This window comes from Dromaius novaehollandiae, chromosome 12, assembly GCF_036370855.1.
Source record: "Dromaius novaehollandiae isolate bDroNov1 chromosome 12, bDroNov1.hap1, whole genome shotgun sequence".
Taxonomy (NCBI): domain Eukaryota; kingdom Metazoa; phylum Chordata; class Aves; order Casuariiformes; family Dromaiidae; genus Dromaius; species Dromaius novaehollandiae.
The window spans coordinates 11,957,780-11,981,322 of record NC_088109.1 but is presented as its reverse complement, the minus strand read 5'-3'; the positions used below and the strand labels follow the sequence as shown (position 1 = coordinate 11,981,322).

At 36.3% G+C, this 23,543-nt stretch overlaps 1 protein-coding gene across 2 annotated transcripts in view; it reads left to right on the top strand.

The window, feature by feature from the left end:
* Positions 1 to 23,543, top strand: part of IL17RD (interleukin 17 receptor D) — a 52,809-nt gene that overhangs the window by 16,581 nt on the left and 12,685 nt on the right. For both annotated transcript variants that reach the window (XM_026096235.2, XM_026096236.2), the window contains exons 2-8: positions 14,168 to 14,225; positions 17,707 to 17,832; positions 20,123 to 20,241; positions 20,794 to 20,914; positions 21,921 to 21,965; positions 22,063 to 22,214; positions 23,384 to 23,449. In XM_026096235.2, coding sequence (XP_025952020.1) covers positions 20,194 to 20,241; positions 20,794 to 20,914; positions 21,921 to 21,965; positions 22,063 to 22,214; positions 23,384 to 23,449 — 432 coding nt within the window. In that variant the 5' untranslated portion in view covers positions 14,168 to 14,225; positions 17,707 to 17,832; positions 20,123 to 20,193. The remainder of the gene's footprint in view (positions 1 to 14,167; positions 14,226 to 17,706; positions 17,833 to 20,122; positions 20,242 to 20,793; positions 20,915 to 21,920; positions 21,966 to 22,062; positions 22,215 to 23,383; positions 23,450 to 23,543) is intronic.

Here is a 23,543-nt window from a genome sequence, read left to right as displayed (position 1 = left end):
AGGTTCCAAAACACTCTTGTCAAACTTTATCAGTACTTATTACTAATTACTGTGATTATTATTAAAATTTAGTCTTGCATGTTAGTACTAATGAAAACAACTCAAGCAAATTCTAATGTGGAAAACTGTCTATTTTGTTTGTAGCCACGCCTTAGTTTCTGTACATCAACTTGCAATTTATTTGCATCAAGTAAATGATTTAGACATATTTTTCTTCCTGGTTTGCATTTCTGCAAAGCCAAAGCAAACCTTAATAGAGTTAATATTTGTATTTAACTCAAGTAATTTAGAAAGATTTTATTATCTAATATGTAAACTAAAAAGAAAATTAAATCTATATGTAAAAACAAACCACTTCCCTTTAAAGAGAGGCAAAATTTAAACTGTAAATTTGTTGTAAAACCTATTAGTTGGTATGAATAGCACCAAAGGACATCAACTGAAATCTGCATCCCATTACACTGAGTGTGTGTGTGTGTGTGTATATATATGTTTTTATATATGTGTGTGTATATATATATATATATATATATGCACAGAATATAAATTGAAGTCCTTGTTCTGAATTATTTACTATCTGAAATTATTTCGTAGATCATGCAGGAAAGTAAATTCTGTTATCCCATTTTACAGATGAGGCTAAAGCACAAGGATAGTAAATGACTTTATCCAAATCATAGACACAGCCTATAGCTAAAGCAAGAAATGAATCCATGTTTCCTGAGCCACAGAGTGGAATGACAAGACTATTCATTTGAAATAAGTGCTAAAGGTTTTGGTCCCTCTCTCCATCCCTCCCATAAGCAGTCAGTACTTCGTGTCTAAGGCCCGTCAGAGAATTAGGTGAGAAGGAAAGTGAGATTAAATATGCACTTTTTTAAATCTTAAGGCCTTAGGACTGCCATTGTTTCTCCTTACATGGTTGTGCAGCACCATGAGAACGTGCCAGTCTCTGACTGGACCTTATATAAGTGGCAGTGATAATCAGTTACAGCAGCTTGTGTAGTGGCATTCGGCTTGTCTTGGCTGCTCAGGTGCTACCCTGATGGAAATAGAGCATAAGAAAATATGGGAGACTACTGTCTTCCTTTAGGGTTTTTTTTTTTTTTTTTTTTTTTTTTCCCTTGAACAGCTTCTCTTTTTGATATAGTCTTCTAAATTAATTTTTCATTCCTGATAATTTTAGTGAGATAGGGGAATTTACAGCTTAGGATATCCTCTCTTTGTGTTCCTTTCACTTGTAAGGACTTTCAGTGTGGCATGAATCCGGATCTTATTGGTGCTGTTTGTATGGAATCCACAGGAATTTCTTTAAAACAGTACAGAAATGGTACTTCTCTTGAGGCTAAATATTGTGCCACAATGTTGTGTTGTATAAATGTGGCACATTTTGTGCCATTCCTGCATCTCGTCAGAGCAGGTGGCGAGAGAGTAGACCCAGATGACAGGTCTGCACCTGCACATTGGGCATTCAATGTTATTTTCCTCCAAGTGTGACTACATATAATTTATTAATGATTTATGTAAATTGATCATTTAAATGAAAGCTGTTTGGGAGAAAAAGATTACATGTTATCAAGGTGTACATTTTCTTCACCACAGAATTTTTTTCAACTGGATAATCCACTTTTAACCAATTGGATAAAAATAAAAAGTATTCAAAGTTTCTGGGATAGGGTCAGAGTAATCCTTCATGAAAAAGATTTAGAATGAAAATATTGCAAGCCCTTAAATGTAGTTGAGCAAATGGCACCAATGCAGTAATTTAAAGTCAAAGCAGGTTGTGATACAGGTTGTGTGAGATGGTGTTTTAATGCAGATATCACATTTCATGTCAAGTAATGTAATAGTATGAAAATGGCAGTTATGAACTAGCCATTTACTTTATGGCTAGAACATGTAACCTTTGCTTTGGCTAACTTTCAAAAGCACTTAACATTAAATACATAGGAAAAATGCATCTCTTAAACAGTTTCACTTGTTCAAGTGTATTATAAAGTGTGATATCCATAGAGTGTAACTTTTATTAGTGGAAACTGAATGCAGTCAGACTGGAGTTTCAATACTCTTTCAAACATTAAATCTCCATGTAAAAATTTGTATTTAGATTCCTTTTTTTAGTAGTTTAAAACCTTATGGGACTTGATAGCACCTAATGCCTAAAGAGTTTGCCAATACAGATGTATTTAAAACACACACATACACATTATTTCCTTGATTTTTCCAACAGTAAGATTTAGCAATACTTGTGCTTTTCAAATCCAAATATTTAAGCTAGATGACCACATAGGAATATTTGACTATGTTCTGTCTTCTCTTCATCTTTCTGCCACAGTGAAAAGCCCCGACCATCCTGATGGCAGAAGCTGTTTTGGTTAGAGGTGGTGGAACAGCAGAATGAGGGACAAAACATACGGATTTGCCGAGAGTGGAAAATCAAAATTCTGGGAGAGGAAAGTCAGCCTTGATCGTTTTTGTTTGTTTCTTCTTAGAAGTGAATTCTGAGGTAAACTTTATTCAAGACAGGCAGTTTATCTTGAGAATTTGTCTCCTGAGTAGGCCGCATTTTTTATGGTTTTATTGTGTTGATCATTATCATCTGGCACAGCTTTTCCTACATAAATGGTTGCAAGTGGGAAAGCTCCAGACTGCTTGCAGAGAGGGGCAAGTGCTGTTAAGCAGTGTTTCTTCCAAGTACCCTTCAGGTGGACCAGGAAGTGTACGTGCAGCTCTGCGTGTATTTCTGACACGTTCCCAATGGAGTTCTGGCTGCAGATATGATGGCTGTACTTGTAGACGGTAACTGGCTGTACTTATAGATGGTAACCGGGAGCATAAAAATTAGCTGGCAGCTGAAATTCTACATCTGCGAATGTATCTGCCCGTGTCTCAATCTCAACCATGCGGCTCATCGGTGTATGGTAAGCCCTGGACCTTCTTATCCTTGCTGCTGGTTGTGTTAGTGTTTAAGCAGTGGGAGTAATTTTCATCTTATTTGTGGACCAGCACTAGAAGGAGACTCTGAGAAGATAAAGGTGTCTAAAGGCACAGAGTACAGTAGTAAGCATCCCAGTTTGCGTGCTTGCCTCAGGGAGGTGGGAGTAACCATGCTTAGCAGTGGAGAAACCAAAGCCAATATCTGTAATACAGCCTGAAGGGCAGCATGGCTGAGACTTGGGGGTTTTTTTTAACTCAACAGGAAACCAGTTTATGCAGCTTGTACATCAGCTTTAAAAATGGGGAAAGGGAGGCATACTTGACTGCCTTCTTAGGGAACATTTATAGGGAAAGATAATTTATTTTATTAGCCTAGTTGATATACAAGAACTCTTCTAAGCAAACAGTATTTTTAGTCATTGTGTTTGTTGAGGTAACGGCCACTGTGTTTTTGTTGTGTTTTTTTAATCCAGATGAAAAAAAAAATCTCTGCTGTAGTTATTATGACTGTCTATTCTAAAACTACAATAATCTGTTTCTCACTTCTGATGAGGGGGTTGAATGTTGGGATTCTGTATATCAGCCATGTACAAAATAAATGTGGCACTTCTTGATATATTATTCTTCCTTTTATGTCCCTAATCAGTATTGAATTTAATGCCAAAGATACCTTTGCATTGCTACTGAGCAGATGCCTACCACATTTAAAGTCCTAATTTCTCATTGCTTGAGCCTTTAGGTTATGTAGCTCAAAAAAGGGTAATATGTGAAGGGTAATTCAGTAGTAACTTTGGGAAGTGATGCCTGTATCGCTTGAAATAAAATTATTTTTTACTCCCAACTTATTCTGCAAAAGCAAGTTTCAAGTGAGCCATTAAAATAGTGCTGGGGGAATGGTGAAGGATTCTTCAAAGCTGGAACACAGAGGATTTGGGTAGGCAAATAATTCAGTGTTCCTGAAATTGAACCATGCTATTTACTAACCTGTGTTTTTAAAATTGAATGGATAAGTACAGTTCTGTTTCTAAGTTCCCAAGAAAAGTTTTTTTGTCCAAGATAATTGCATTACTTCAAAGGGGGAATTAGGTGGAACAATCCCAAATCCTATCTACTTTTAAAAGTTTTATGAATTCTGTGGCACCCTAAGCAATAAAGTGATGTTATTCCTATATTACCTTTCCTCCATCTCCCCAAAAAATCAAAACTCTGCTCTGTTTATGTGTTGATCGTACAAAAACAAAGGACACTAGCTTTCTCTACAGTCATGAGCTCCTGCGAGTATGTAATACTCTCCTTGGTTGCGCCTGCATGTTTCATTCCTGTAAGTAAGAATTAAAGTGGAATTTATAAGAATGCCTACTTCATATTTTCCAACAGCAAAGCTCTTCAAAATTTTCAAGGACTTTCTCTCAAAGAATGTAAGAAAAGAATTAGGACTGGGGAAGGATGTTGTCTGAACACACACACAAAACAAAATAGCCGTGCTATGTCAAATTTCTTACATTCCAGGCTTTATGTAATGTTACGCTTTTAACAATTCCTTGTAAGCAGCTGTTCTTAACATTTTGGAAAGTCACAAATGAAAAGATCCTGTAGACTAGATGAAGTATCTCCAGTCTGCTTGCTGCAAGTTTGTTTACAATAAAAATCTCCAGGCCAAGCAAGCAGTAAATTTGAGATTGGAATTGTTTTGGTAGAACAGCTATGAGCAAAGCAGATGATCCATACTTGATGAGAGTTGTTAGTTTGGGGGAGGGGTGTTGTGTTCTAGTATTAGATTGAAAAACAAAGAGCAATAAGAAAAAGGAAATAACTATAATTTTGAATACAATTTTATTAAAGAAGGGTGAGAAATTGTGTGCAGTTTGCTGTTCATTCGACTGCTTGTTTTGAGATGGTGGGATTTTCTTTTCCATTTTTAAAGCCGTCTAAATCACCATTAGAAATTCAGAAATTCCAGCACAGCTTTTGCATCCAGTTAATGGTTAACAATTCTCCCTAGTGTCAGTTATTCCGTCTTGATATTCATGTGTGAAATATGCTAGGAACAGAATTATTTCGGCACTGCGGGTATTTATAAACATCCAATTTCAAGGATAGCAGTAATTGAAGTTGATCCATATTTATATATTTTGAGATTATAAAACCGTTTTCTCACAGAGCTGGCAAACTGGTATATATTGAATGATTATCTACTGATTTAAGAGGAGCAGCAAACCTTGATGTGCACAAATTCTTGCAAGATGCCATTCTTCCACTTGCTCCCCTGAAGTATTATTCTTCTGTTTGCTTTCCTTCTTCCCCTGATGTTCTCTCCTCTGGAAGCTACCTCCCTTCTTAATACGTTGTAAGCAAAATGAATGAAACAGTGTTTTATTTATTTATTTATTTATTTATTTTTCTTTGTTTATCTCCAGCGTTCTCTCATGCTTCTCGGTCACCTCTTGAAACCTTTTATTGATTGTGTTCCAACTTTCTCTTAAAATCTTTGGGAGCCTAAGACTGTGCCTCTTGTGCTCTGTGTGTTTGCATGTAAATAGACCGTCAGTGAAATCGGTGGAGATGCTTTGTTTCCTACATACCTTAATTTAGAAGTATTTGAGCAAAAGCTAAAATTCTGCACTTATGCAATTGTTCCTTTCGGTGTGAGAGATACTGTAGCTTTATTTAGCTTCTGAATAGCTTCCCGTGATAAGAAGAAATATATTCTTCTTTAACTTGCGTGGAATAATTAACTAGCTTGTTCATTTTATGGTATACTGTGTTGTATGTTAAGCAGTAAGCATGCATAGCAAGCTTGATTAATCTCTCCTCTTTCATTATTCCAGGAGTGAGTTATCCTATTTATTTGTTATTTATAGTGCAAGGCAGTGTTTCTCAAATTAATTTGTCCTGGGCCCCTCTAAAAACAGCACTACCATTTGCACGCCATTCCTTCCTAGTCATGAGCAGCATTCGTGCACCTGTCTTGGCACTGCTTATTCTCCCCTTCCCAAACACCTCGTCTTTTCTCCTAACCCTCCTGCCGGGGGTCATGCCCCGCAGTTAGGCGAATGCTGGTTTAACTACAGAGTTTTGGCTTCTGTCCAAGTATCCTTAGCCTAACACATTTAAATAATGTTAATGGGGAGTGTGCATTGTTTGAAAATATTTATTCTGTTGTTCTTTCCTTTTTCAGTACAGCTTTTAATTTACCAATACTCTTTCTTCACACAAGATAGAAAAAGTTAAGTGTGACAAGGCAGACTGTGGAAAACTCTTAAGCAAACTTGCAAATTACATGAAAGAAATGAGAGCTAGTACCCTTTTTGTGCCATGATTAGCGGCATTCAGTTCCTAGGCTTGACTGAGAGATTTAAGATTTTCACGGTAGGAGGCAAACTGTATAGATTAAACTTGCTTCTATTGTTGTTAAATGGTGGCTTTAAGAACTGTGTGTCCCTTGAAGTGGACCAGTTGCCATACATTCAGTGAACAGCTGTGTAGAGCTGTACTGTGCACTGAAGAGTCTTGATGTAAATCACTGCAGTGATTTCTTACCTCTCTTTACTGCGTTGACTAATAAAGTGTAAGCTAATCTTTCACACTGCATTTCTTTTAAATAGAGACTAAAATAGCCAGAAATGAAACATAATATAAAGGCATTTTCTACTGTATTTTGTGGGGTTTTTTTCTTTCTTTTTTTGTAGGTCTGAATATACACTGTAATTAGTAATCTTCACTCAGCATGTTTCACCCCAGCATCCTAAAGGACCCCCAAGAAGTTAGCTGGCATACAAGTATGTATGCGTACTTTTAGGGACCACCTCATCTTCTGATAGGATTTAAGTCAACAGCTGTTTTATTTAATATCCTTTCATGATGGGAGGAACACGAGAAAACCGTATCTAGTTGAAATGGCAGAAGAATTTGTTCAGACTGAATGTAGTTACCTATGTGGTAAGTCAACCATAAAACCATGGATAACATAATGATTATGTGAAAAATTAGATATTTAATGATTTCAAAAGGTCAGAACAATTGTATTTATACCTTACTCAGAGGAAGTAGGAGACCTGGTCCCTGAAGTCTGGGTTAGGGGAATAAATATTACATGTTCTTTACAAGAGAATGTCTCATTCACCAGATTCTTATTGCAGGAGCCTTTATTAAGTTATGCGTGGATTATAGCTCAGGGAAACTGTGCTATCTATATACAGCTTTGGCTTTGTATTTTCTACTGTTTAGAAGGTTGTCACTGTCAGTTAAGTTAGCCAGTACATTCTAAAAAAAAAGCTAGTGTGAATGCTTCGTAGTGTTTATTCCAAGTGACAAGGCTTAAGCTAAGGGAAAAAGCTGTATTCTAGGAGACAGAGAAGGAATATGCAAAAGTTCTGGTCCGACAGTCTTAAAGGGAGGTGTGCTGTGACCGCCTCAGGTCACCAGGCACCTCCTCCCTGGAAGGCTGAACTGCCCTGCGAAACTCCCGCCTGTCCAGCACATTCACATGAAACAAAGGTTCTCCCAGTTCAGAGGAAGGGCCTGACTCATCTACCAGCGAAGCTTGTGCTCTGCCTCAAAGGGACAATTGTGTAAAAGTAATTTGCTAGCACCTGGAGACTGGTCATTGAATTTTCACAAGTAAACTAGAAGAAAAGGAGGGGTCTTTGGATGTGACAGACTGTTCTTGAAGGGAATGTGTTAGAGAAGAACCAACTAGCTATCTTCTATATCAAATGGATAAACCAGGGTGTGATCTCCTGCTGAACAGAGCAAGTGACTTCAAGTATTCAGAGTATGGTGCAGTTTATAGCGATGGTGTAATACAAATTTTATTGATAATTTTTAAAGTTTGATATTGACTTTTGGTATCAGACTCCTAATTTTTTTGTTAAATTCATTCCCACGAATGTTTATCTTGGGCCTGTTGTCACTGGTTATTACTAAATATTTCTGTGCAGTGAATATCATTCCGGAGGGGTTTTTGGTTGATCTTTTGAGGAAAATTAAATGTTTGGCTGTAATGCTTATTTTGTTTTTCTTAGAAAATGGACTGAAAGCAAGGGGATGTAAAAGCTATAGGGATAACAGTGGATTAGGGAATATTAAATTAAAGGTTTATTGACTCTGCTTGTGCCTGGTCAGAATAGCATTTGCAGGTTCCCCAGCATGGAAGCCAAGCATTCTCGGGATGCTGGGTTTTTAGGGTGGATCTAGGAAACTGCATCCTGCGATCCTTCAGGACAAGTTTTGACAATTTGAGGCACTGCAGGAAAAGAATTAAAAACAGTAATGAAAGACTATTTGCTAAATCTAGACCTGACTGGAGGTGGTAATTATGCCACTGACTGCAGTGGAATTGTACATGCTCAGACCAAGGAGAAAATACTGAAAAATGGAAGTCTCTCTCCTCAGGGAAGCTACTTGGTAAATAGCAGTTAGCAGAGGCCAGTCAGTCCTTGTAATGACTTCCCACTCAAAAGCATGTTTTCAGAGAGAGAGAGAAAAAATTGCTTTGAGATGGTGGGGTTCTTTGGGAGGGAAAAGAAAAAAAGAAAAGGTTTCCACAGCAACACAACCACCCTGTTTTATGCATTTGTGTGTTGTAAGAGTGGTATTCCAGATGGGATATAGCATTTACAGAGCCTTTTCCTGAGCCGTGCTGTTTATATTTAAAGTTGGTATCATAAAGGGTGCATCTTTCTGTGTGGTCTGAAGTGTCTCATTAATTTATTTTGATCTGGACAGTTCCTTTTGACTTAAGAATAACTGACACGTGTATTATTTAGTCTTTTTTCATGTCCAGCTTCTGCTTTGGTTCCACATAAGCTCATCTGTGTCTCTACATCTTTGTGGTAGTTATAGATGGGTTTCTAATCTGCTGCTTGAATGCTTACTGCTCCCTGTCTGTGCATACTTCCAGTGTTGTCCTTTTTACGGGTTTCTCTTAGATTTTTCTACTGCTCCAGCAATCTATCACGCTATTTTTGCTCTTGGTACTAATTAATTTCATTATATCAATCTCTAGAAGATTTTCACTGTTTGCTTTTCTGTGATGCCACTGCTGAAATGGCTAAGGGACCTGTTGGAGACTAAATTTTTTCTGAAGGTTGAATGTTACATGTTGATTTAGCTAATTTATGTAACTTTGTAGCCTATAATTGTTACTTTGTCTTTCCTACCTCTTTAACGTTTTCTTTGTACCATCATTCTTCTTAAAGCGTGAGCTGTGGGAGGGAGGTGTGGAGCTTAGACTATATGGTTTTGCAGAGCCAGTAAATTAAATAGTTTCTGAATTTAGAGTCTCTGAACTGCATTCATTGCTAGGAAGGCTGGGTTTGATTTTTGAAGTTTCCTTATGCTTAAGAACAACCCTCTCCCCCTGCCCTCCCCAACGTGGAGTTCCCAATGAAGTAAAAAGAAGCTTCATCTTTCATATCCCAGGCCACATGCAACTTTTGGGTGCTACCAGGATATGTTTAGTTGACTCCTCTGCAGCTGAACTTAAGCACAGCGGCTCTAAAGATGAGGCGGTGAAACAATAGATAACTAACAACAAAGAACCAACCCAAATCCAGTATTTTTAATACAAACGACATAGTAATTTAGAAGAAGGAGCACAAAGGATACCAACTTATTAGAAGAAGTTAAAATGAAAATTCTGTATTTGAAATATGAAATAGGCACTGAGAAGCCTATTGCTCCTTGAATTCACTTTTATTAACAAAACTTCTCCACAGTCAGAGATTTTTTTTTTTAATGTTCTCCCCGTAATTTGTGCATGCAGTGCAGGAACATATATATATTGGCAAATGTCAACAGACTTTGTAGCTGGAGTCATCAGTTACACCAAGGGGATAGTAATAGTAGTACAGAGCCATCCATCCAGGGCTTGGATTTCATTCTGCAGTCAATACACTGTGCACAGGTTGTATAGCATACATTAGCAGGGATTAGGGATACTGTTGGAAACCGTCCAAAAGGCAGGCGTGTAAGTAGTACAGATGATTCGTTTATTCATTGATGACTTTAGAAACAGAAAATATTTTAACTTAGTTGAAGGCATCAAGGAAGCTTGAAATGAAAAGAGCAGATGTCACACACAAAGCTTTTAGTTTACCGAGCAACGAGTATGATAAACACTGGTTATTCATCTTGATGTTAGAGTTCAAAAACAATTGTCCCTTCAATTTGCCTCGTGGGAGCATGAAATTAGGACCATGTGTGTGTTGATTAATAACATATGAAAGATGAATCATGATTACTGTTTTGGTCTGGTGCACAAGGCTATGCTTGAGGGGTAGTGATTTCCTACCTCCATTACCAGATCTCTGTAATTAGTGCTAGCATATATCTCTGTTTCCTAGTACTGATGTTGAAGTGGCTGCCTGACAGGGCCTATTTGCATTCATAAATGGTCTTTATTAAATGATAGAGTCCTCACTCAACAAAAGTGAGGTACTTGAACACTGAGGTAAATTTTAATACTATTTGTAAAAGCAGTCATTCAGAGGGCAACTCTGAAATCGCCACTGTCATCTCCGATTCTGACAGGAAGTGTCTATAATATAAGAAATAGATGTTACTTTTAGCTTGACTGGGAGTATGGAGCACTGTATGCTTTGGTTTAAAAGGAACAGGGAAAAATTCAACAATAAAAATTAAGCAGAATTTATGTTTCTTTCTGTTGTATTAACTCACTTATAGCCTGTTCTGACAGCAAGCATTAGTTCAGTATGACTTTTCTTGGAAGCAAGATTAGGTCCTGAGGTTAAAATTCCTTTTAAGCTTTGTTTTAAAAATGAAATCCTAACTTCCTTCCTTCTGGGCCTAGTAATGGCCAGGAACAATTGTCATAAATGCATCCGTTGCTGCCATTTGTATAGGACAGGTCCTAGAAAAAACATAAACAAAAATATAGGTTGCTTTTACATAATAGAGTCTCTGCCTCTCATTGATAATCATACCTGTTCAATTTGAAAGCTGGGTGTTTATAGGGTGTTTAAAGAAAATGAAATGCCTGCATGTGCCTTGATCATCGCAATGAGCTGCAGTCAGTTATTCTGCAGGAGGTGATGTGTATTAGTCTTTTTCATAATTATGCTGATTTAAGATCTCTCAGGATCATAATCTTAACTATCCAAGCTGTTAATGTGGGTTGAGGAACATACTCAACAATTGATCTCTGTGGTTTGAGATACGTAATCTCTGGTGGGAGAGTCTTTTTGGCTTGCTTGCCCAGTGTAAGACGTGTGATTTGGATCTTTAGCATCTGCAGAGTTCTGCACTTTGGGCTCACACAATGTGAGCCCTTAATGTTGTTATGGAGAGATGAAAAAAAAGAGCTGCTTTTTAACAAATGATGTTGTTTGTAATTTAACCTTTGTGCATCTTTCGACTTTGATTATCTGTTTAAAGATCAGTGGGCTGTAGTTCTTAAAAGAAAAAAAAATTTGGCTACTTTCTTGTCTATATAGTCTGTTTGCATAGAAGTATGTGGACCAAAGGGTTTTTACAGACAAAGCTGCAGGCAATAGAGACTTGCTTTCTAGCAAAGTTCAGAGTAAATTAAAAGCTGCATGTAAACTCAACAAATGTTAGTGGTTAATTAACTGAGAATGTAGAACCCTGGGGCCATAACATTAGTATTTATAGTTTTAAAGTAGGATGCTCTAAACAAATTGTCTTACCTATAAGCTAATTAAATAGCACGACTACTTTATGGCTTAAATACAAGGCAGTGTTTCCTGGAAAGGTATATTATTAAGCTCACAGGAGTAAGTGTTTGGAGGATTAGTACCAAAGTTTAACATGATCAAATCAGCTGATTAATTTATACATTTTAACTTGTATGATAAATAGTTTAACTTTTTAAGGTGACTCTACTTCTCTCCCAAATTGCTATAGCCTTTTCATGCCTTTTATACACTTGGGAGCAAATTCTTTCAACCAGTAAGTCTCATGTGCTTCTTAGTTTCAGCAGAGTTTGGCTTGTGGTTATATTTGCTTTTTGCATCTATATTACTCATTAATGACTGCAGTATATGGATTTATACTTCTGCTTGTATATTTTGTGTTGTTAGCAAAATCCCAGTAGAAATGCAGTCAAAGAAATTAAAAAGGAGCAATGGAATGTGTTGCTGTGTGTATATATGTGTGTATATATATATATGCGTGTATTTTCTCTCTCACACACACACACCACACATGCTGCATATATATGTACGCACACACATATATACACACAGCATATGTGTATGCATATGCACACACGCTGCACATATATATGCACACACACACGTATAAATAATACATATTTTAAATCTAGGATATAAAAGATCCAAAAGTCTTAATTCTACTTGAATGAATGAAAATACTTGTGCTAATTTTCAGTGGTGTTGGCTGAAATTTATTTTCTCACTCTCCCAAAACTTAATTTCTAGGTTGTAAAAGGAAAACAAGTAACCACTGACTTAATGGCTTATCTGCCTTTGCTCTCCATTTATGAATATAAAAAGACAGTAGGCTTATTCCGTGAACATTTTTTGTGTATTTTTTTTATCAAACACGTAATATGACTTTGTTTTGCTGTAGTAGTAAGTTAACTGAGGTTTTAGATAGCTTAAGCAAAGCAGAAAATGAGCCAGAACAGATATTAACAGATAAGTTAAGACTATGAAAAACATTGCAGCCTTCCTGTTTCAGGAAGCCTTTTGGTAAAACTTAGCTTGTTTAAAGCTAAACTAAATCATATCTAAATGAATGAAAAGCCACCAAAGAAGGAAGTGAGTGCCTTGCTTTCATCCCTTATTTGATATTTTACACCTCTTAAAGATAACTGAACTCATACCTGGTTTTCCTTTGTAAGCACCTGTGTCTGACTATTACAATTTGGTGAGACATACTGCATGTTTATGCATGTTCTTGACGACATCTAATTATTGTTATGGTCCTTTTGTACTACTAATTTCTGTTCTTTACTGTGTAGTGGTCAAAAAAAAAAAGAGATATCATTTCATGTAAATGGCTAGTATTTTTAAAAGATAAGGGTAAATATGATATTATTTGCCATTCCAGGAATGATGTTACTGCCATGAGAATCAGTGTTTTCAACTTTGTCGTAAAATAGTAGAGTATATATGATGTGTTGTAGTTTAAAAGTGAGTTTAATGCTTTCTGAAAGGTAACTGAAGTCCAAAGTTCTTTTATGCAGGTATTGAAGAGACACCAGAGTCAGCAGCAGTGTATTTAGATTCCTCCCTGGGGGAGCAATAGCATAGTTCGCTTGTCTGCCCTTAATTTCTATGACATTCAGCAAGGATAGCAGTATTTGTTTTGGTAATATTTGACAATAAAAAGGGGTATCTGATGTAGCTTAACGGATTGGACGTGGTTGTGAGTGAATTCTGAGTGTGCTGAAGACTTGGTGGGTTTGTTTGCCCAGTTGACAAATAGATGAATGGAGCCCTTCAGGCACCTGTTCTGAGCCCACTAATACGGGAGGAATCCCGAAGGGCTGGTGAGAGCTCCCTATTCAGTTCTTTTACGGTTTTCTTCCTGTCTTTAATCCTTGTCCTGAAAATGACCAAGAAAACAGAGCTCAGGTGCAATGGCCACAGTGCTTAGTAGTGGCATTCCTCCTTCTTGTTTGAATTTCTCATATTCTTTGTCAAGGTGCCTGCGGAGCCGGGATCAGCTCCAAAACAGACTGCTGTTCTCTCTTCTCTGTGCTTGTTTGGCAGCTTTCCGTTCAGTGGCTTTCAGCCTAGTAACGAGTGACATTCAGTCACAGTGTGTTTGCCTTGTAAGAACAAATTTGACTCATCTTTCAGCCTTGCCTAAAGGTGTATTTTTGTACAGGCACCGTTAGCCTAGATGGTAGAAGCTGAGAACTTCCTGGAACTTTCTGTCAAAAATAAGCTTCTGCGATCGACATTGACTGAGCAAGTCATGCTGCTTAGGTCACAGTTTCACTTCATAAAAAGATCATATTCAGACTTTTGTTTCTCTGGTTTTGCTTGTGTGTGTATTACATTCAGAAAGTCGACAGCAGGTGAGTGCATGCAGGTGGAGGACGCTTTCTGCTCTGCCATGGGCCGTGCTCAGAATGTGTGGCTGATGGTGCGTCCAGAGAGAAGAAGAAAAATCACAAATCCCATTAACCTCCAGAAAACCATTTACAAAATAAAAGTCTACATAGATTCAAAAAAGCCTGTTTTGTTCAAGTTATTTTCCTGGTATTTCTCTGCAGGGCCTGTCTCCAGTCACCAAGAACAATGGACTACTCAATATCACCTTTAAATATGACAGTAAGTTGAACATTTGCTACCTTGTTCACTGAAATAAGGAATCTGTCACAATGGTCAGTATACAGCAACGTCTTAAAAATGGCTCTAGAATAGCCTAAGAAGTTTAATACTGAAATAATTCTAAATTTTATTTTTGCTTCCACTGACTACGGTAGAGCTCTTCCTTCCTATATTTCACTTATTAGAATAATAATGTTTCATTATTTGTAGTAGTTTCACTTTCAGATTGATTTACGTCAACTGCCCAATCTTTGGCTGGAGAATTATAAAGACAGGTTTTATTTTGTAGAAGAATGTAGTCATTGACAGATTCACTACACACAGATTCATAGAAAAGCATTGTTTCGAGTTTTATACATCCTTTCCCTGAAATCTAATCTTGGAGCAAAATGGAGTAAGGAATGTTTCTTAAAGTAGGAAATTCATGTAGTGTGCATACAGGGAATAAATTAAAAATATGAGTCTCTGTAAGGATTAATATTGACTGTTTGAGGATTTGTAGTGTCTCGTTCAAATTCAGCTAGTGGAAGTATCCAGAGGTATTTGCGTATTTAGAGGTATTTCTTCTGGAAACTTCCCTGTAGGAAGTTACTACCCTCTTTGCTTTATCATTGGCTTCAGTGCAAAAGGATGAGGTCAGCAGAAAACTGCAATCTATTTTTTCTGTGAAGACAGGGGATTTTTTGTACTGTAGCCGATGTGGCTACAGTATAGTATGTGGTCTGCTGCAATTCAGCGAAGAGGAAGGTAATTTCCAGCATGATAACAGTAATAAGCAGATTACGGCAATAATTTCTTAAAGCTCTTCAAACATCTCCTAAATGGTTTGTCCTGTTTTTTTTTTTTATTATTATTATAATTATTTTAGAGGTTTTTGTCATCCATGTTGTCTATTTGGTCAAGTATGACTATGACTACATTGGGAATTTACCCTTATTGGGACAGTTAGTGGCCAGCATCAGTATGAGTTTGATGTGCAGTCAAGAGACAGTCCTAATTCACAGAAGTAATGTTTATATTAATGGCAGTGTAAGTCACAGTTATTTCTTTGCATACCCAAAGGAATTATCTCAGATGCTGAGTGTAGGTAAAAATTCATCGCGGAGGGCATGTATCAGGAAACCTAACAATAGCACTTTTGTTTCATTCCGATCATCCTTATGTTCCTCAATTTTTACGTGAACTTCTGAATTTGGAATCATTCATTGTGAATATCAATTTTTTATCTAACCTGATATTAAAACTTAAGGAAAATTTATGTAATATCAGATTATACAAGGGATAAGTGGTCACTACAGGAGAGTTACGATTTGTTAGCTGCATAAAAAACCAGGAAATAGTATCAGTAAAGTTCAGTTAACATAACAGAGCCTGTTTAAATCCAAGTATCTGTCTTGTTTTTCCATTAGTTCTGGCACCAGGAACTGGGATTAACCAGTGACAAGTGTTAATTCAAAACTCTGCTGGCACTGCGCGCTTCCTGGACAAAAGAGTTATTTAAGTTCTGCAGTACTAGGGAAAGAGGTCCCTGATATCGAGGCTGAAGAGTTTATATATTATGGAAATACATATTGATAGTGAAGAAGCCAGCACAAAAGAGAATGCAGCTTGCTGGCTGTGAATTAAAGGCTTTTATTTTGTCACAGAGCAACTCTTGCAAACTGTTTTATGTTGTTAAATTATATGGTTAGGTTATTTATTCAGGTGAGAGGCAAATGTTTGTACATTTTAGAGTTTCATTTGTAGTTGACTAAAAAAAGTGGTTTCCTGAAAAGTGTGTAGATTTTCCCTGCTGTTTTCTTCCAAAATCTGTTCTTCTTTAAAAATGTGAAGCAATGACTCACAGTCAAACCTCAGACATTTGTACTGTATTGCATTTTGGCAAATTGTCATTTGACCATAAAATTTTAGTAACCAGTATCCAAAATCTTGCATTTGCTATTAATTAAATCCAGACCTAACAAAAAGCTGTTACTTCAAACTTTCCATTGAAAGAGATACTCTGTCCTCCTAAGAGGAAGTTCATGCTGTCATTCAGTTCACTTGTAGCCACAGGATTCTACAAACAGTAGAGCCAGTACCAACTGCCCAGCTTCATAACAGGCAATGTATAGTACAAACTCTTCTATTCTTAACTGTGTGACAGTTGCATAAAAGACCCCTTACCATTGTTATTCACAGTAAAAAGCAGATTTCTTTTTAGTTAATAATGTTTCTTTCTTTGCTTTTAAGATGACACCTCTGGATTAAATTGTAATTTCCTGCATTGCCTTATACTAACAATTGATTTTCATGTTTCATTTTACAAACTCTGTATAGGCAAATCTATCAGATTTATCAGATTTTTTGAATTAATCATCAGTCAAATGTGATAATGCATAGTCTGTTGGTCAGCTGTTTCTAGATTTTGTTGGCTTTGTTAGTTTAGAGGCTGAATGTTTGTTCGTGGATACACATCTACATGTATACTGTGCTCCAGGATTATTTAATTCCTTTGCCACTCCTCCTCTTCTTGCCACAAAACATCAGCCTAACAATGATAAGGCTTTAAAAGTAATAAAACTTGGTGTTATTTGTTTTCATGTTTTGAATGCTTGATGACATGGTCAAGTTCAACAACAAGGCCAAGGATGTTTTTCTTGTATTTTATTTTTTTAATTATGAGATTTTTCCGCAGAGCTGTGACTTTAGGGAATACACTGAATTTTGTCAGGCCTAGTGTAAGGTAACAAGACAAAAGCAGTTCTGACTGAATTCACTGGATGGAGAATGATCTCTGGGGATTTGGTTACAGAATGAATAACAGAGATGAGACAGATTTAGGCAGAAAGTTCTCTCTGGCCCAGCTCAAGCAGTATCTTTATATCTGTGGTTAAAAAGCACTTTTGGGGCATCAGTTCTAAAGGCTTCACAGAGTTCACTGTGCACATATGTGCCTGATCACTGACCAGCGTTCCCTTCTCGAAGCACTGTACATGCATAAAATAAATGGTAGTCCTTATTCTTTGGAGTAATTGGTGAGAAAAATTGTTGCTGGGAGTCCCAACACATGTATTATTTTTATCTATGCTGTGGTACAAGCTACAGTGGTATTATAATTTGGTGATCTGCTTTGGAGTTCGTGAACTAGGTTTTTGCAATTGGCCAAATTGATTGTGCTCAGTGATTTGTAGTAGTTTTGAACTGTTTTTCATTGTCCTGGGACAGAAGCTTCAGTTAGATTTACTGTGCAGTACTTGTTTTTATAGAATAAATAGTGTATGTACTTTTTACTTTGCTCAGTCTTGAAGAGGTATTAGGAAATCAACCTAATTCTTACTTTATTCACATGGACAGATATGGAATATATAGGAAACTAGTTGTTTGAACAGATGTTCTGGATTAGGTCCTGCTGGCAGATTGTGAATTATTTGCCCTTGCATGGCACAAGAACATCAGCTAATATGTTTTGCTTCAAGTGTTTATTTCTCCATATTTTTAGATTGTACTCCGTATCTGAATTCGGTGGGAAAACACGTGATTGGAGATGTGCAGAATATAACAATCAGTCAGTATTCATGTTATGAACAGGTTGCAGTGACAATACTTTGGACAGCAAATACCATTGGTAAGTAGTAGAAGGAAATGGACTAATTCATCATCACCAACTTTATGCTAATCAGTATTAATTAAATAATTAATGCTAGGAAAGCATTGAAGCAGAGCTGCTTAAAAAGAATTCTGAACAGCTTTGCAAAGCTGCTACTCCTAATAGGTCATTTGATACAACCTGAAAACTGGGATGCTCTCTGGACCGCATACAACTTCTCACTATTTTAGTTTGTTGAATTTTCCCCTCTCTTCAGTACAGTACATTTGCCCTGTTTTGTTTTCTGCCCCAAGGCATTGGTGCGTTTTAGTGGCTTCGATAGGGTTTAATTGCTGAAATACCTGTAAAGATTCTTTAGGATGCAGATTGTCTTACAAGTGGAAAACATACCTTGTTGCCCACTGCAGAGCACTCTCTCTGTACCAACCCCAGGCTCATTGTTTTTCTTGCATACTAGTAAAGGTCCCAAACAAGGTAATTTAATATAAGCTTATTTTCTCTAGTAACTGATGTTTAGCAAATGAAAGGCCTGGAGTTTCCTTCCTGAGTGTTTTAGTACTTCATTAAAGAATTTCAAATGCAGAGGTGCTTTTCAATATCAATTAAATCATTATAATTTGAGTTGAGCTCAAACTGAGTACAGTTTTCAAAATTAAAACAGAAAACTGCTTTATGTTCTTTTCCCCATACAGCAGAGTCTTAACTTGGAATTTTATGGCTCATACTCCCTCAAAAAGTTTTAAAGTGAAGTTTTTCTTCCGGTTTAATAAGAGCTAAAAGTTCTTGTTGTAGTAGGAATTAATCCTAAATGACGAGATTTGACAAATAATCAAAGTTATTGAACTTGATTGACACTTTAAGATATATCTGCATTTATTAAATCAAATATTTTAGAAAGACAAGAAAAATTGTTAGAATTTCTTTGTGACCTTCCAATCATGTTTTCATAATTTTGTTCAATAACAGAAAATAATGATAAATTATTGGATTTTAAGAGAGTATGTGGAAATTACACTTAATGCTTTCAACTGCACAGTGTTGCTGGATTTGGCAATCTACAGCTGCAGACTGCCTGAATCAGATCTCTGTGGGAAACAGAGCTTGGTGTTCTCTCTTGTAACAATCAGAGGTTAATCCTTTGGAAAGAGTCAGGACAGAACTGCCGGTGAAGCACCTGGGGTAACACAGCGCCTGGACATGTTCTCTTTCATGGTCTTCATGTTAGCACGAATAGAGCTTCTGTTCCATGGAATATTAAGAACATATTGGGCAACTCCTTGTCTCTCTCTAATACGAGATTATAAATCATTAAAAAGCAACAATAAAAATCCCTAGTGAAACAAAAGAGGTTCCTGAAAGATTTAAGACTTTTAATTTGACAAGCATACTATAAGGTTAATTAATTCATTTTGATTAATGTAGTGTTTATCTTACAAAGGCTGTGGTTTTGTCCTTGCTAAATATGTACTCTGGCATATGTAATAGTGTTGAAAAGTTAGAATTGAATGGAGTAGTGGTAGTTAGTCTTGAATAACTGGGCAGCAACTTTGATACCTGAGCCACAGAACTATAACAGCCCAACGCCCTGACATTGTCCTGTGACATTTGCATCAGTATGACACGGTGTAGTGAGGCAATGAAGTCACACCATGATGAGAACATTGCAAAGAAATGTAAAGAAACGATGCTGAGTGTCTGTTGTGTTAGAGTAACATGAACAAAATGGGTGTAGTTCTGGCTTCACATATAAATAACTAGAAGTATTTACTCACTGGAATAAATTCCATTCCATTTAAGTCAGTTTTTCTGTTATCCTGTATTAGAATCCTGTTCTATGCTAGAACTAAATAAGTCATAACAACTGCTATCACTTTAATCCAGTAGTCTCGTGAATGATATAAATATGTTTTGAAAGAGTATTTCTATAATATGCTAGCAAAATGTCATATTATATTGCTAATAATGGGAATGTGAAGTTACTATAACATGCTACTAAAGGTGGTGATGGAGGTAATGATTATTTCTATTGCAGTGATAATTTGGAAGGCCCAGCTGGGGTGTGGGCCCCTGTGCTCTAAGTTTTGCACAAATATGTAGTAATTACAGCCTTTAACAAAGGTTGAATTCTAAGTAGACATGATAGAAAATGTGGGAAGAACTGACATACAATCTGCAGGTATTAAAACACATTTCATATGAATGGTAGGGATTATTTTTAAAGACAAATGAAGTATATTCAAATTACATAAAATTTCATAGTATGCATCTTGAAATATTAGTCTTCTATTTAATGCCCTGCTGTTTGCAGGGATTGAATACCTAAAAGGATTTCGAGTAATACTTGAAGAGTTAAAATCAGAGGGAAGACAATGTCAGCAGATGATTTTAAAAGATCCAAAGCAACTCAGCCCCAGTTTTAAAAAAACAGTAAGTGCTTTGTTCCAAGAAATGTTTCATTGTTGTTTGATTGTGCAAGCAGTCTTGAAATTGTTTATATGTTTTGTTTAAAAATGTCTCAATATATAATATATGTATAATATATGAATATAATATATATGTGTATAGTATTATATATATTATCTCTCTATATAAACATCTATGTAAATATTCTTAGATATATATTTAATGTGCTATTTACTGGAGAGCATATTGCTTCCTAATAGTATCGTTCTTTAAACTAATGGCAGTTGTTAATATGGGCATAAATCTATCCCCCTCTATAGAACCTTTCCTGAGGCTGGAATCTGTCATGAAATCATTTTGGGCGACAGTGCAGCACAGGGGTCCGTCTGCAATAGTCCATATCCCACATCTGTGTGATGCTTCCTTGTGTCAATGTGTATTAGAGGGATAGGTCAAGGATTCTTAGTGTATTAATTTCTGCTCATGTCTGCAAGAACGATGGGCTTGTTTTGAAAGAATATACTCTCAGTCACAATAATCAATTAAAACATATGTTACAATCTTATCTTTTTGTAGGCAATGGAATCTCAGCCTTTTATAAATCTGAAGTTTGAAACAGATTACTTTGTCAAGATTGTTCCTTTTCCTTCCATTAAAAATGAAAGTAATTATCACCCATTTTTCTTCCGAACTCGACGTAAGTACTGCATTCAATATGATGCAACTTTAAATGAAATGAGAGTCTTGGTTAAGATAGTTATGGTACCATCTTTAAAGTAAGATTCATACCCAGTCTGGGTGTTAAGTAGACTGAATTTGGATGCCATGCGTTAATCTGTGGTGTATGATAATCCATGTCATCCAGCAACCAGAAGAAAAGTCTCAGGTCAGGTCTGAGACTAGCTCAGGTCTGCGTAAAGCAGGACTACTCCCATGTTTCTCGGGAAAGTTCAGCCCATAAAGGTGGTTCACCCTCTTCCTTTCCCTTGCTGAACATTGTGAATAAGCTCAGATTGTTTTTGTTTTTGAGATCACAGTTTCAAAAATGGATATCTAGAGATAGAAGAGTACATATAGAAATAGATAGCAACATATCAAGTTGAATTTCTCAAAATTAGTGAGCAATTAGCAACTCTAATGGAAGAGAGAGGAAGAAAGGAAGGGAAGGGAAAGGAAAAGGAGTTTGAATAAGGTCCTGAGTATAGGTGCTTAAATAGTATGATGAAAATCTAACTGTAGGCATACCTTTAGGTGAAAAGTTGGCATTTGTTCTGTTTGGATTTTTTTCCTCTATACAATTTTATTAAAATATTTTCAAGTCTGTCTGTTTATGCTGACAAAAGTAACTTTTGTCCTAGTAATAACATACTTACTTTGAGTAAATGTATTTGTTAAGACCAATTTTGACTTTTCTCCGTTGTTGAGCTGTGTCTGGTGCAATTCCTTTTATGTCACTAAGGCATACTGTTTTCAAATAAATGACCTTGTATTTCTCATATAGAGATGAGAAGGGACTTGAACTATAACAAAGAAGCTGAGTTTGTTAAATTTATTTACTCCACACACATCAGAGGCTGGAGAAGAAATGGGAGCATTATCTTCAAAATGATGAAGTAGCTTCCTTTTTGCCCCCTTTCTTTTCCTGTTTGTGTAGCATAGCATTTGAGTACTGTATCATTAATAATTTTTGTGTATATTTGTAGCATGTGAATTGTTGCTACAGCCAGAAAACCTTGTCTGCAAACCTTGTAAGTAAAATGTCATACTTTCCATATATTTATCTTGCAAAAAAGTTACTGTTCTTGAAAGAGACATTTGTCAATTCATGAATATCTCCTCTGACAGACTGGAAGCCAAGGAACCTGAATGTTACCCAACAAGGCTTTAACATGCAAGTGTCTTTTGATCATGCACCACACAACTTTGGGTTTAGATATTACTTTCTTCACTATAAACTTAAGCATGAAGGACCATTTAAGCAGAAGACCTGCAAACAGGTATGTCACTGAGTTTTGCCACTCTTAAAAGCACAAAAACTATTAACAGATGTCCTTAGGTTTTACAGAAACTTTAAAAAGTTAATATAATTTAGAATTCTATCATTTTTAAAACTTTAAGCTATTTTGTTATTATTTATATAAGTAACATTTGTATTGTGATAGGACTCAGCAGCCAAAGCCAGGCTTGCGGTCTCCATTGGTGCTGGTTACTACTCTTGAAGACCCTACTGCTAATTAGTACTTTAAACTGTAGTTGTATTATGTTTGCAGTAAATATTCTTTCTTATTTTGTGCTTGCACCTTTGCACTGAATTTCAGCACTTTACAAATTACCCAACTAGGATGATATCTATCACAAGACAGCTCATGGAGTTAGGCTGTCTGTGTTGAGTGTGGAAGTTACTAAGTGGTTTCTCTGGTCTTAGTCTATTTCTTATCATAGACAATGGGAGCTGTGGAAGAATTCAAAAGTGTCAGACTTTGGGATTCATTCATTGTCCTATAACCTTATAAAAATTCATCAGTTGTAAAAATGTGTGCAGAACTAAAATACTGGAATTTTTTATTAATCTCCTACTGATGTCACTCACAAAACAAATATGAAATGAGAGGAATTGCCATTCGCTATGTTTAAAGTTTGTTAACCAAGGCTGCATTAAAATTTGAGACCATTAATTAAAATCTATTTGTGATACTGTGTCTATCAGTCTGAAGTATAAAAATAAATATGTATGTGAATTCAGAAAGACCTTAGAGTGGTTCTGCACGGCAGTGTGCTTATGTCTTATTACGGGAGCTGCAATTTGCTGTATTGTTTCCCATAACTTTGTTGTTATTTCCCGTGAATTGATCGCTAGTTTATTCTCAGTGGTCAGCCTTTGATGCTAAGTCTCTGCAGGGTAGGGAGCTTCAGAGCATAGTGTAGAGTTTATGTATTGGACCAAAGTTTTAAAAGTCTTTTGAATAATCAGTCGTATTTGAGTTGTGCAGGCAGAGGATTGAAGTCCTTGGATATTTGAATAGAGAGACTTAGTTTTGCTGGTGTAAGGTGTCCTGGTACACGAGGGCAGTGTACACTTCTAACTCAGCAACAAAGTGAATGTATTTTCTATTAGGTTTTGAAAGTAGGTGAATTGCTTGCAAAATATTCTTTTCCTTTGATATAGGAGCAAAACACAGACACTACAAGTTGCATTCTTCAGAATGTATCTCCAGGGGATTATATAATTGAGGTAATATTTACAAATAATTTATACAACAGCTAAATAAATATGTTAATGAAGAATTAATTGAAATTAACATTCTTCAAGCCAAAATATTTGATAA